Source organism: Falco punctatus (assembly GCF_963210335.1).
Source record: "Falco punctatus genome assembly, chromosome: 2".
Classification (NCBI taxonomy): domain Eukaryota; kingdom Metazoa; phylum Chordata; class Aves; order Falconiformes; family Falconidae; genus Falco; species Falco punctatus.
Window position 1 is genome coordinate 85,528,971 of NC_137581.1, and position 15,440 is coordinate 85,544,410.

A 15,440-nucleotide genomic window follows, 5' to 3' on the forward strand; every position below is an offset into this window, starting at 1 on the left:
TTATAAAATTTGTAATTGTAAATTGTAAACAAACAATTTTCTCCAGTGAATTTCATGATAAAAATAGACACATGGATTATGAGGAACAGGCCTTTAGCTCAGGGCAAATTGAATCTGTCTGGGGATTAGAAAATTACTTGTTTCTGGTTTCATTCCTCAACTTCTCAAGTCTTTCACACTGTGTCCAAGACTCCCACATCCAAAGTGCCCTCCACTCCTGTAGTTGGAGAGCATTGCTAACTCTGGTTTTGATCTGGGGTGCCATCACTCAGATACCCACTAATAAGCAAATGAAAGTCACTTTCTCCCTGGCTGTAGGCTTACAACGCAAGGTGTTTCTTGTACTATGGCTGAAAGAGGGGATTGAACACGGGGGAAGCAAGCTGTATTATACAGTCTGATCCTTCTTCCCTGATCAAGTGTTGGGGCATAAAATGTTGAGAAATCTGAATTCCAGGGATTGCTCTAACAATTTGGTGTACTTCACAGTCCTTGAGAATTGCTTTATAGTCTAGTTCTCTGAAGCAAATGTTAATCACAGGCATGAAAGTCAGAAAAAAGAGGATTCCTGTAAATATATTGGCTCTAAGGCTATGGCTATGGAGGAATTTAAACTGAAATGTGTTAGGGTAAAGAATTCATGCCTTAAAAACAAAGTAGCCTGTAAATTTATTTGTTCTTGCCTATAGCCACATTATGTTTTAATTTTTATTTTTCAAATAAAAGAAATAGGCTTTAACAGAGGTTTAAAATGCACGACCTAATCTTCAGCAAGGTCTTGTTCTTCATACCTGAGTGATTTACTCTACTTGAAAAAAGAGCATTAAAATTGATATGGTGGAATTCAACATAGTTTGTAATACAGTCAAGGTTTCCATTGTGACAAGGCATATGTTGTAAGCCATTATTTTTCAGACTGTGACTGTCATACTATACTTGGCAGTCCTGGGTTAATGGTCGGACTTGATGCTCTTAGAAGTCAAGCTATATATTAAAAAAAAAAACACCCAAAAGCATAACCAAAACCAAACAACCAAAAAGTACTAGTCATTAGAACACACTCTGCAGAATTGAGAACTTTGGTTTCTCACATCCTTCTGTTGGTAGACACCTGAAAAGTGTCAGGCAGGATGTGGTCCTGAACACCATGTTTTTTTTCCAAGGGATTGGGATGAGCGGTTGTTTCAAGTTTTAAGGAAGACAACACATAACCCAGTAATGTAAAACAGTGTTTAACTATTGAGAGTTAAAAATGTATATGTTGTTGATATACCAATAAAAAGCTGGAGATAGGTAACAAAAAATATGAAAAGAAATTCAGTATTGCCTTATCTGTGCCTTGACGTTTCGGTGCCAGCACATCTTTAGCTCCACCTCTTTCCGTCTTTGTTGTCTTCTTGTTGTGTGTCAGCAAAGGAAATAGCAGATAGCCCTGGCTGCTCAATTCCCTAGTGCCTGACAGGAGCTGGGCTGGTTTTGGTTTAGTTAAAAAACTATAGCAAAGTAGAGATTTCAACTTTCATGGCAAGTGAGAAGAAAAAAAGAAAAAATGTAAGAGACAATAAAACCCATGAAGGGGGTGTTACTAAAGTGTTACTGTACCTTACAGTACCTCAGTCTGTTTTTTTTTAATGTAACTGAAGTGTACAGTGAATCTGCTGTAAATCATCACCTGAAGACTCTAAAATTCCCATTGGACTTTGCTGTGCACTGTGAGAAAGGAGGAAACAATTGATTGGATCTATTACATGAACCCTGGGAAACTGTGGGACAGTCAGAGAGATGTGAAGACTTGTAGAAATTTGCCAAGTTTAGGAATTACTCAAACATCAATTTGTGCAGATTTGAGAGAAGTTTCTTCACTTGCAGCTGTTGACTATTTCTCAGCAAAAGATTGTCCTCAGTTTTATCGCAGCTTACAGCTGAAAGTGGGTACAGAAACTAAAAGGGTAAGAAAGTTTTTTTCCTCAAACATTCAGAAATTGGAGAGTGCCTCTCACTATTTTTCTTGGTTTCTGCAATAAGTGAAACGAGGGTGCTGTATGTGTTTTCTAATCTTGAGTCATCTCCTGAGCAGTTTCATCCAATGTTACTAATGTTGTAGGAGTGCCAAGCTGAAGATAGTAACAGTTGTTTAATGAAAAACTATGTCATTTAAAATATTCTATCACTTTGGCAAAATTATTTTAATGTGTTAGTATGAAGTACAAAATCTAATCCAGTGGCTATTCAAAACCAGCGGGCTATTGGTATGTACACACACTGTACTGAGATCTGTAAGTCAGCTACATCACAAATAATTTCACTACGCACATTTTCAGTCTGAAATATTATATCAAGAATTAAGACTTTGAGTAAAAGCAAGCTATTTTTGTGAAAGGAATGGAAATCTGCTCCAATATGCTAAGGTAACAAAAGAAGTTTAAATTACTTAGTACTGACAGCATTATAAAGTTTTCATAGTTCGTTGGTTATGGAAGTTAATCAGGCAGTGGGACTCCAAACACACAGCATTTTCTTTATTTGGAACACATTTTCTAACGCATATGCTTTAATTATAGGCATTTCAAGAAGATTTGGAACAAGAACAAGTCAAAGTGAATTCTCTAACCCATATGGTAGTGGTGGTGGATGAAAACAGTGGAGACAGAGCTACTGCTGCACTGGAAGAGCAGCTTCAGGTAATGACTAAACTTCTGTTTCTCAGAGAAGAAGCTATTTCTGTCATCAAGTGTTAATAAGGTTGAAGAAGTACTACTAGTAGAATTGAGCATATCTCAGGAGATATTTTGGAGGGTAAGAAATATTTCTATAGGACATGACTTTTGCATAGGTGGATAAACGCATGTATTTTGGAGAAAAAACACATATCCGGGGGCAACTTTCTTTTTTGGTTTGCTATTCCTTCAGTATCAACTTTTTTTATCTATCGAAGGACAAGTGTTTGCCTGTTATTTCTTAACTGTATTTTTACCCTTGACAGAAGTAACATGATTCTCTGCTGTAGTTAAGGAGAATGATTTTGCATGTGAGAAGCTACACAATTCAGCAGTGTGAGGTACTGAGAATGGGGAACTTTTTTCTGACGGGAAACTTTTGATAAATGTGATATATTTTGGTGTTACAGTAATATAAAGTGTCATTATCCACTGGCAAGTGCTTAAAGGCACATTCATTTTAAATAATGCCCAATAAGTGTGTCTTTTAATGGCAGTGCTGATCCCACAAAATTGAAATAGAACTTTTTAAAAACTAAACAACATCAAATAGTGAATGTGTGCAAGATCATATTTTTGTAGACAAATAGTGATTATCAAGAAATATGAATAACATGCTGGTTTTTTTCTGAAACACTTTTTTTTGTGAAAGCCATAATTTCTTTCCCATTAGTTTCTTGTGGACATGTTTCCTAGGAAATGTAGGGGGTCGATTCAGTCTGTCCTCAGTTTCATTTCTCTGTTTCAGTGTATGTCCTCTTCAGTATACATGTATTTTTACAATGGTTTATCATTTAGATTCTTATGACGAGGCTTTCCAGAGTATTAGAATTGGGACAAGTTAGCAGCAACATCCTTGAAGTCCAAACCTGTTCTAAATTGCATTTTGACACAAAGCCTAAACAATCAACAGAAAAAAACTTCCATATATTCTGTTTTCTAAATGCAATTACTTGAGTATCCTTAAAAGAATGACACATTGGAGATACATTTGTGGTGAAGCTAGCAGCCAAAATGTTCTAAAAACCTGTCAAATGCTAGCTTTTATTATGAGAAAGTTTAGTATTTCGCTCACATCTTGAAAAAGTTATTCTTACTGTACTATTTCTATAGTAATTCTCTTACTGTAACTTCTGAGTTAACTTAAATGGATAATTGTTGAGTGAATTGTTGTAAAGTGTTGAGATACATTAAAAAAAGGATACTCCTGTGTTGGTGGTGAGATCTCCAGGGTCACTGCTCAAGAAGTATGGCAGTACTACAACCAAGTTTGCTTCTATTTTTCTATTTTTCTCTTTCTTGAAGGAGAAAGTACTTTTATTTCATTTTGCTTCATTACCCAAGAAAATAAAAAGGATTCTGGTTTTTGAAGTATCGAAGCCTAAGTTGTCTCTAGGGAAACTATCAATACATTCAGCTGGAAGGTATAGCTGTAGCACAGACAGATATCCGGGTGCTATCTTGAATCCAACTAATCTGGGTACCAGTACCAGTAAAACAATAATTAGTTTGGAATTTAGAGTAGGTAGAAGATGTTTGGCTAAGACGCTGAGCACTGCCACTTCAAAATGAAGTCTCAGTTTTCTTTACTGCAACTTAATCGCTCAGGAAGCACAACCCAGCCTAGGTAACAATGCAGCCTCTGCTGATCTTTCAATAAATACTTCCTTTTAAATTAATCGTAAGTGTTAGAACTGTGGTGTACCTGCTCAAAACAGTCTTAACCTTCCAGAATTTCTTGCCAGCTCTTGTATTCTGTTTGTTGGAATAAAGCACATCCCTTGCGACACACAGTTCCAGAAAATAAACTAAAGCAGGACAATATCTTCAATGGAAGAAAAATTAAATTAAATACAAAAATGACTGGGAAAAGTTTCAACCAGAATATTATTCCATGTTGGCAAACAGTAGGTTCTTTCAAAAAGGCCTATGGTAAAGAATTACAAAAAAGTGTTAAAGAAAAAATTTACACAGATGTGGGTACCACTAGGTTTGCTTTAATTACAACTCAGAGTTGGGCCACCACCTCAGTGAGTGGCAAAGAACAAAGGGATGTAGCACAGCTTATATACAGTTATCAAATCATTAGTCAATGTTCAAAGTTTTTTAGAAGTTTCCTTTGGTCTTGTCAGTTTTGCCAATCCATCACCTGACTCTGTCCCAGTTGATTCATCTGTTTGGTGCCAGTCTCTACCTCAGTTCCAAGATCCTCCTCAGATCACCACCTTATTTCTGCCTGCTTTAACTCACACAATCCTTCAAACACACTTAGTCTTTGAACAAGAAATTCTGATTCACATATATTATTTTTTCTAAAACCACCTGCATTTCTGAGAGCACCTGTGGATACAAATTGATCATCTATTGTTTTTTCTATTTTCCTACTGATTAACTTGACTGGGTTTTAAAATAGGCTTGGATTAGGGCTGTACAAGGGCCAAGGCCTGGTTATGCCATTTAACAGCTTCAGCACTTTAAATTTCTTAATTCAAAATACATTTTCTTTAACAAAAGATAAAATTATTAGTTACTTGATTTTTACTGCCTTTCATGATTTTTTTTTATTAGTATGAAAAACAAATGAAAGATTGGTGGATTGTTGGATGTGTAATCTAATTTCACGTCTTCATAAAGATATCTGAGCAATTAAGAGCACATCAGGCAATACACCTGTATCCCTCTAGTATTACACTCGTTGCAAAGGTGCCGTTTGTATCCTGTGCATCTTCTGTGGCTGACCCATACTGGAATCCAACCTGAAATAGAACTCAGGTGTTACTGCAGTGTATTTACCCTATTAAAAAAACACAAGGAATCACAAGTGTAAATGGAACACAATGGAAATACACCATTTATAACTGCACTAGTGGAGAAGGCACCTGTTATTGGGATAAAGCATGAACAATTATTAAAGTCATGGAGAGAGTATATTCCTAGAAAGACGCTCGTAAGGCAATTCCTGAGCCAGCATACCCTGCAGCACAGGCATGGTCTGAGCAGAGTGCAGAGTGGTACGGAACACTCCAGCTGCTCTTCAGTTCCCTCCTTGCATTGCACTGTCTTAGAGAAGAATCTGAAAGAAAGATTCAATAATATCATTTCTCTGGAAGTCAAAAATATGGAGCAGTATTAGAGATGTTAATACAAACAAAATGCAGATATAAAACTGTGGGGTTAGGGTGTTAGGGAGGTGTGCAAGCTTTTATAATTTTATGCCCAGGAAGACGTGAGTTAATATAGTCCCCCTACTATTGTAACAAAATGCTACATCTTTTTTGAGTGCACAGAAAGATTGTTTGGATATTTTTTTTTTTTTCAATGTCACTTGCAAACTGAATATAAGCATGGGAGATACAATGTGTTGGCAAGCACAACCATTAGAGCATTTGACAAAAAGCACAATGGAGCAAAGTTCAAAGCCTGATTATGTACCTGACAGTCTAACTTTTAAAAGTAGAACAAAACAAGGGCATTCACTGTCAGATGAAAGAGCTTAATAATACTGCCTGAGTGAGATACTGGTCAGGATCAGATTTGGAAGAAAGTGAACAGTTATTGCTATGTAATAGTCAAGGCTGCATTTTCCAGGCAGCTGCAATTCAGTTATGTCTGAGTTTTCTGAGATGTTGATGTCATGGTTTAGGTTAAGTTGGTTAAAGAATTGCCATCAAGGATATTAGCAAAATAATTTTGATAAGAATTTGTAGTAGTGCAACTTCACAAAGTTCAATGTCAAGGTTCACTCACTTACTACATAGATAAATTACACAAAGAAGAATCAAATTAAAATTAAGATGGAATGATTTACACAGAGATTAAAAATGTAAAAGGGTAAGAGAGACCCTCCCATCAAGTCACAAGACTCAGAGTGGAACCCCTTGCTTTCTAAACACTTAATAGAACTTAGGTGTGCTAGATCCAATCTTAGTTTTAGACTTGGTCAGTGGTTTATGTCTAAAGGATATAAGGAAATCCTCCTATTAAATCACAAGGTTCAGAGAGGTCCCCCTTGCTTTCTAAACACTTCATAGAGTTGAGGTGAGGCTAGATCCATAGTCTTAGACTTGGTCAACAGTGTATGCCTTAAGGATATATGGAATAATCAGAGTTTAAGGTTGATCATAGGGTTTTAGCAGCACTTAATCATCCACTAATTTATTGTTTACAAAGACAATCAAATGGGATTTACTTAAATTATAAAAGTGGCTTAACCATGGATTCAGAGTGGTAATGCTTATGCTATATGTATTGTGAGGTTAGTAAATAGTTCACACACACATGCACATAGACACAAAGGAATAGAAGCATAGAGATACATGTAAAACCATATATACCTATTAAAAGTTCGGCTCAAGTTCAGTGAAATACATTGAATTCATTTGCATTTCTTAATGAGCAAAGGGTTGAGCCTTGAGAAGTAGGAAAGTTATCTCGTGCCCCCATCATCAGCTTTCAGCAGCGGTCCCCCTAGTATTGCAGACTTGGGAGTTTGTGAGCTCTGAGAGGTGTTCCACTCAGAGGGAGATGCTGTTGACAGTCTGCTGTGGTCTAGGAGAGCTGTTTATAGGTTTGGAGATGATTTGCTTTAGTCATCTGTAATTTTTTGTCCTGGCCACAATCATAGTCAGTAATTAATGGATATTAAAAAAAAAAAAAAAAACCTACTGATGTACTGTGCCACTCAGAGTTGTAATGAAGAGTGTTTCCAGTCTTGTTAAGGGACGTTCAGGGCTATCAAGTGGTGAATGGTGTTCAGATAAGGAATGTTCCTAGTACAGCCAGTGCAGTTTCCCAACTCAGCCATGCAAGAGTTGCTAGTACTGTCAAGGGATGCTTAACTGTCCAACTCATTTCATAGAAGATAAGGCCTAATGGGGATTCCTGAGATTGTAGAGCAGCCCAGGGGAGGGTCTGAGATGCACCACCACAGGTAATGCATTTTCATAGATATAAATATATATGTATTGAATGCATAAATTTATGCATGCATCTCTACAAAACAATTTTAACAACCATAACAAGGTCACTTACAGATTTAAGTCTCAACAGGATCACAAAGATCTATAGTGGTTTCAAGTGAACATTCTAGAAGACCTTAAGATTTATTGCATATGCCAAAAAAAACTATTTAAGTGGCAGCTAATGACATAGAAGCCAAAAGTGTCCCCTGAAGCAAATTATCCATAGAAAAGTTAACCTTGCTTGGAAAAAGAAACACAATTACAGTTCTTTTCTTACAAACAGCTGTTAAGCTAAGATAGTCTTAAGAGATTACAGCTACCCTTGGTGAGTGTGAATATTAAACCCACTTTTACGTAACATTGGTTACCTGACATATCAGTGTGTGACATGTGAGACACTGTTTATGCTGCTGCTGAGAAGTGACTATTGAGACTTCTAATTTGTAGACCCCCAATAGGCTCAGTTCAGAGACTTCACAAAAGGCAGCTCCTGAGTAAGGCTCAAATCTATACCTAATGTTGCAAAATCAGAGCTATACTAGCTATACTTGCTATATTTTGTTATATATATATATACTTGTTATATTTATATATATTTGCTATACTAGCAAATCTGTTCCTATGCTCTGACTAATTACTCAGGAAAAAAAGTTGGAAATTATCTTCAGCCCAGAGAATTGGCTGTATAACATACAGAAGCTGTGAATGCAGGGAGCTTTTTTTCTCTAATTATACCCAGTAGACAATAGGTCCCTTAACGACTCTTGCAGGCTAGTGCAAATTAGGGCCCTCCTCAGGCTTCAGGGGTTGGGGTCTGTGCTGGAAAAAGATCTGCGTTATATGTGTCAAAGCCTTCTTGATGGCTTTTTCCCCTGCTGAGGGACAGGAGTATAATTTACACTGTCTATTATATATTCATATTATTCAGGGAACTATGCTTTGATTGAAGATTATTTATGGGTAGTTTTTGTAAAAATACATCAAAATAAGTGAGGAATGTTAACAAATAGTCTGTTTCACTTGGAAGGAACCTACAAGCATCATCTAGGCAAACTCCCTGACCACTTCAGGGCTGACCAAAAGCTAAAGCATATTATTAAGGGCATTTTCCAAATGTCTCAAACACTGACAGGCTTGGGATGTCAACCACCTCTCTAGGAAGCCTGTTCCAGTGTTTGGCCACCCTCTCAGTAAAGAAAAGCTTCTTAATGTCCAGTCTAAACTTCCCCTGATGCAGCTTTGAACCATCCCCACACGTCTGGGTGCTGAATCCCAGGGAGAAGAGATCAGCACCTCCCTCTCCACTTCCCCTCCTCAAGAAGCTGTAGAAAGCAATGAAGTTACCCCCCAGCTACTTTCCTCCAAACTAGAGAAGCCCAAAGCCTTTAGACGCTCCTCCTAGGACTTGCTTTCCAGCCCTTTCACCATCTTTCTTGCCCTTCTCTGGAAACGTTTGAGAACCTTGACATCCTTCTTAAATTGTGGGGTCCAGAACTGCACACAACACTCAAAGTGGGGCCACAGCAATGCTGAATGCAACGGGGTAATCGCTTCTTTCGACCAACTAGTTGATTTACAGGATGTGGTTTGCCCTCTTGGCTGCCAGGGCACACTGCTGACTCGTGTTGAGCCTGCTGTTGACCAGCACCCCCTGATCCCTTTCTGTAGGGTGACTTTCCAGCCACTCCGCTCCCAATTTATACTTGTGCCTGGTATTACTCTGTCCCGGGTGCAGAGTCCAGCATTTATACTTGTTAATTGCATCCTGTTAATCATTGCTTAATGCTCCAATCTACCTAGATCCTTCTGCAAGGCCTCCTGTCCCTCAAGAGAGTCAACAGCACCTCCCAGTTTGGTATCATCAGTAAACTTACTAACAGTGCATTCAGCTCCTGCATCCAGATTGTTGATAAATATAATGAACAGAATTGGCCATAGAGTTGAACCCTGAGGAACACTGCTGGTGAGTGGACCACTCACTACAACCCTTTGAGTTCTTCCCTTCAGCCAGCGCACCGTCAACCCATTCATCCCACAGCTGGACTACTTGTCCAGAAGGATGCTGTGAGGGACAGTAACAAAAGCCTTACTGAAATCTAGAAAAACTACATCCACCACTCCCCTTCATCCACTCAGTTGGTGACCTTACCATAGAACGATATCCAATTCATGAAACAGAACCTTCCCTTTGTGAACCCACGTTGACTGCGCCTGATGATTGTGTTGCTCTTTAAATGCCTTCCAGCAGTACCTGGTATAATTTTCTACATAATTGTTCCAGGAACTGAGGTTAGACTAACAGGTCTGTAGTTCTCTGGGTCTTCCCTCACACCCTTGTTGTAGATTGGAATAACATTGGCAAGCTTTCAGTCAGCAGAGACACCCCCCAGACTCCCAAGACATTTAGTAGATGATTGAGACGGATCCTACTGCAATATCCACTAGCTCCTTCAGTATTCTGGGATTAATCCCATCACGTTCCATGGATTTGTGAACATTCAGCTGATACAGCCGGTCCCTTGCGATTTCACTGTTGGCAAATGGGAAGTCACCGGTCCCATACTTATGGTCCTCTGACTCAGGGGACCAGGCAGCCCACGGTCTGTCAGTATTATTAAAGTCTGAGACAAAAAAATGCATTGAGTGACTACTTTTTCTTCATGTCTGTTAGTCAGATGACCATCTTCAGCAAGTATTGGTCCAATGTTTTCTTTAGATCTCCTCTTAAGATATTTTAAATAGCCCTTCTTGTGGTCTGACACAAAACTGGCCAGCTTCAGCTCTAACTGAACTTTGGTCTTCTGTATCTTCTCCCAGCAAAAATGAATGACAACTCTATACTCTTCCAGCGAGGCCTGACCTTGCTTGCAGAGATTATACAGTGTCTCCTTCCTCCTGAGCTCCACAAGGAGTTCCCTGTTCAGCCAAGGTGGTCTGCCCTGCTTGCTTGACTTACAAGACAGTGGAATTGCCTGCTCCTGTGCTTCTAAAAGGTGGTTCTTAAAAACTAACCAGCACTCATGAACTCTTAAGCTCTTAAAAGCAGATTCCCAGCTTACTTTACTAAATAACTCCCTGAATAGTTTGAAGTTTGCTCTCCTGAAGTCCGGGGTAGCAACTCTGCTGTCCTCTTATATCATTACCCTTCAAATTTTAAACTCAATGAGTTCATGATCACTGTGGCCAAGACAGCCACCTACCATCACACCCCCCATGAGTCCTTCTCCATTCACAAACAGCAAGTCTAAGAGGATGTCTGTTCTAGTTGGCTCGCTGAGTACTTGTGACAAGAAGTTACCTCCTACAAACTTTTACATGCAGATTTCTCTGAAAATTCCAGATATGGCTGTAAAAAATAGGCATTTCAAGGGAGCAGGAAGGTTTTTTACTTTTTAGTCTGGATTCAGTTAGTTTCTCTGGAGATGTATTTTCCCAGGTGTTGGGAACAAAACCCTTGGTTCAGCCTGAGTTTCCAGAAGTCACACAGGCTGTTTACAGAATCAAATACTATTTGATGTGAATAAGGAGGTAAAGCTGATCACCATATGATTTAGTAGTCAATATCAATTTTATAAATAGTCAGCTCTGACATGGTATTTCTGACTTGAAACTTTGTGTCCTAAATCTGTTCAACCAAACAGTGTATCTTGGTGTCCTGGCTGTTATGATCTCTCATGAGAAATAGCAGGTTTAAAGCAGGGTATAGTATCAACCCTTTTATCACTGCAGATACTTGGTTGTTTCACTTATTTAATTAAATTTAAATGTCTTGTCAAACTGTTCAGTCAAAACAAAAGATAGGTTTTGTGGCTTTTTGAAATCATTTGCTGAAAATAGTATTTTGTATTGACTCAGCAAAATTTTTTTTAGCATGCAAATTTCTTGGAGTAAATGCAGAGCCAGATATCTAATCTTCTACTCTTGAGTTTCTGGTGTGTTCTATATGAGCAAACAAAAAAAATTTTTAAGGTGTATCATAGCGATAAAGGCAAGCTGATGAAGACGTTACTGCAGATGTTGACAGCAAACTGTATTTCTTTATGAGGGTTGTTAAGAAAAGTCAGCTGCTTGAATGTGAGATATTTAAAAATTACTCAGGTATGAGGATTTTTATATAATACTTTTTAGCAATGAAAGATTTATTGTTTTATAAAATATTAAAACAATGCAATATAATAGTAGTGTGATATAAAAAGCATACATATACAGATAGGGAACTGAGTTTGAGGCGTACTCTATGGTTAACATAACTTAAGCAATTGAATACAATATGCTGACTCATATGGAGGAACTAAGAAACTGAGGACAAACTTGACAATACACCTTTGTGAGTGCTTGTTGCTGTTGCTATCGTACACGTCAAGGAAAATGATGGTTGTATACCAATGACCAGGACATTCATTATGTGTGATTACTTGATTTATGGGCCAGTATGTGTGGTATGTATTCATATGGAATTGCATTGAATCACAGTTAGGGGTAGAAAAGGAGCCATGTAAGTGTAGATTTAATGATCCTAGACTGAGTCTATAGCTCAAACCAGGTTGAACTTTGTAGATACCCCTATTTCATGATCTAATATGGTGCTGTATTGTATAGGGCTAATTAATTTAATTTGCTTCATATTCTAATGGAGAATATTTAGATTGTTGTCCTGAAAAGAGTTTAGAAAAAGAAATCTTTATATTCTTTAGCTAGTGTTTTGGAAGTGCTTTAAAAGACAAGGAAAAAATATAAATAATTTAAATATGATTTTTCAGTTAAATATGACTGTAAAGTTTATTTCACATATATTATCCATCCCATGTAATTAATTATTTAATAAAATATTAATGAAATAGTAATAAGTAGTTTGTTATTTGTTTGTGTAGATTAGTGTATATTTCCACCAACTCCAAGCTTTCCTCTACAACCAGGCATGTGTATATATATATATGCAATATATATCTTCATTAAATAAGTCCCTTTGCTAGGTGTGGATGTAAAAGCTTGCATAATTCATGGTATTGCACACTTTAAGAATGAAATTTTCTTCAAAAAGCATAGTCTATGGAAGTCCATTCATTTCTTTTTAGAGGTTCTGCTTAAAATAAATGTTTTTCATGTTAAAGACCTTGTATTTGGCTTGTGTGAGAGTTCAAAATTTCTGGCAGGTGCAAACTATTGGTTAGATTTGTGCAGTGTAATTTATTCTGATCTACACGTGCATTACCAATGGAGAGACATCTGGTCATGACAAGACTTTTCTAAAAACATTAATCTAAATCAGAAGTGCCAAAACCTTTGCTGCTTAACTGCGAGATGATTTATGAATCCCTCAGTAAAAACTGTAGTGTATTTTTAAAATGCATTGCTTAATTAGTATCCATAGACTTCAGTGTAAATCAGGCATCAAAACAACCAATTGTGATTCATCGCACAATTTGTATGTATAAAATTTTAGAAACTTAGAGATTTTTCTCCTCTGATAGCGGGAAGAAAAAGCATATAGGGAAAATGAAGTACATAAGTCTTCGATCTTATTAAAGAATAACAAGAAGTTATTTCTTATGACTTCATTTAATCATGTGCAGTGTTTTTGAGTAGTTCATAAAAATTACCCCGACTTGTGGGAACTATTAGGAAAGACAGTCTCAGGTCAGGATTCAGGTTAGAAGCATCTGAGCTATAAGGAAGGATATGCTTATGATTTTTTAACAAGTAATTAGCAAGCAGAGTAGTCAAGGTAAAAAAAAAAAAAAAAGTGTTCAATTAAACATAAAAACCTGAACGAGTGCTAGATACTGCAGATCTGCTAAGTTGTCTTCTGGGCTTTGAGAAAAGGGAGGGTGAGGTGGTGAGACTGTGTTGAGCTAAACTGGAAATGTAATAGCTTCAGGACAAATGAAATTAAGAATAATGCATTGTTTTGTTATATAAAGATCTTTGGGTTTTAAAATCAATGAAATTAGTAAAAATATAATTTTTTGCAGAAAAGGTGTTACTGGGTACACATTACAGTATACATAGTATTCAGCCTGTGAGGCTCATAAATATTATTTATGAAATCATGATTTTTTTCATAAAAGGAAAAAATATTTTTTAAAATATAGAAAATTTGAATTAGCTGGCTGTGAATAGTTTTCTGCACTGTTCTGTGTCATACAATTTGACAACTTTTATTTAATGGTGAGTGGGTAAAATGAATGGATAAAATACATTGTGATCTGTTATATGCTAAGGGCATAAAAGATTCACCAGCAAGTATTTGTTTCTGTTAATATTGACATATGCTTTCTGAAATATTCACATTGAAAACTTTTTTTGTGTTTGCTTGAATTGATGATCTTTGATCACATTATGTTTTACGGCAAGCAAACACTAACACCAAATGTAATTTATATATATATATTAAAAAAAAAATCACATTCTTAGATTTGCAAAATTTCCTAATTTTCCTCTAGATCTAAATAGAAAAAGGAAGCAAATACTCACTATATAATTCCATATATATACCAAAACCATGATCCTGATATTAAGCTCAGAAAAGGCAAACAAAACAATTTCCTCGAAACCTACTTTGCATTTATGCAGTAGGTGAGTGAAAAGAAATACTTCTCTGTATTGCTGTGTAACATATTTGACATATTTAAAAAATAGCATTATTATGCTAGTTGAAAAGAGAGAGTTCTAATTTTTCTGAAATGAACCAATACCTAATATGGTCTATCTCAGTGTCATGACAGCTACCTGTTTAGTCTTTAAGTTTAGTTATGGTTTTAGTATTTACTAAATAACAAACACAGTATCTGCTGACTTTTTATTTTGACATAAAATTAGTAAAGCCACAAATTCAAATGGCATCCTGAAATTTTACCTTTCATATTCTAGGCAGTGCAAAATAAAATCCTTTCATTTCTGATAGAAAAAAACAAATTTTAATTCTTCGTTTTTAAAAATCCACCTTTTGGATGCTGCAATTTTGTTAAAAATAAATTATAATCTCTATGGAAAATGTCTAAATATAAAAAAATTAAATCATATAATATCTCAAGTTATAAGGGACCCTTAAGAATCATTGATTGAATAAATAAATATGAAGAAGGAAGAAGCTATTTTTCCTTTTGTCAAGACATGCTTTTGAAGAAGATAAAAAATAAGAGTGCAGTAGTATAAAATGTCTTTCAGATTTTATAAGTTGTTTTTTTTTAATTTGGGAGCAGTTAAATTATTTGTATGTGATACTCAGGGGTAATTAAGTCAATGGAAATCATTGTAATAAAGGCTTTATAGCATGTCACACCATCACAACAGTATTAAGTCTCATCCTCTGTCTTTAGGCATTTTTCAATAAAAGCTAGTAGGAAATTCAGAGAAGGCAGTAGTGCTTTTTTTCAGCTAAAATAAGGGAGAGAGAGAAGGTAGCAGTGTTTTGTGTGATTTTAAAACATTTATGGTTGCATAAGCTACAAATGTCTGGGAAACCTCAGTGGGATTGATTTTTGCTGGTGTGTTAGCTTATAAGGTGGTGGGGTTTTTTTTCCACTGCAACATGTTAAAAAAGGTAAAAACTTAGATCAACTGCACTGATGGTACAACTTAAAAACCAGACACTGTTTTGCCTTCATCACATCTTTGAGTCACCATAATCACATTTCAACTAGTTATGTTTTGGGCATTAGAAAGTTTTTAAACTGAGGTGTTTTGGTTTTGGTGTTTTTTGTTTTTTTTTTTTTTTTTTTTTTTTTTTTTTTTAAGAGCATAGTACCAGAGACTTAATAGA

At 36.4% G+C, this 15,440-nt stretch overlaps 1 protein-coding gene across 12 annotated transcripts in view; it reads left to right on the forward strand.

Moving 5' to 3' along the window:
- DMD (dystrophin) overlaps nucleotides 1–15,440 on the forward strand; it is a 1,276,803-nt gene that overhangs the window by 489,336 nt on the left and 772,027 nt on the right. For all 12 annotated transcript variants that reach the window (XM_080377714.1, XM_080377711.1, XM_080377709.1 and 9 more), the window contains one exon: nucleotides 2,562–2,681. In XM_080377714.1, the coding sequence (XP_080233840.1) occupies nucleotides 2,562–2,681 (120 nt within the window). The remainder of the gene's footprint in view (nucleotides 1–2,561; nucleotides 2,682–15,440) is intronic.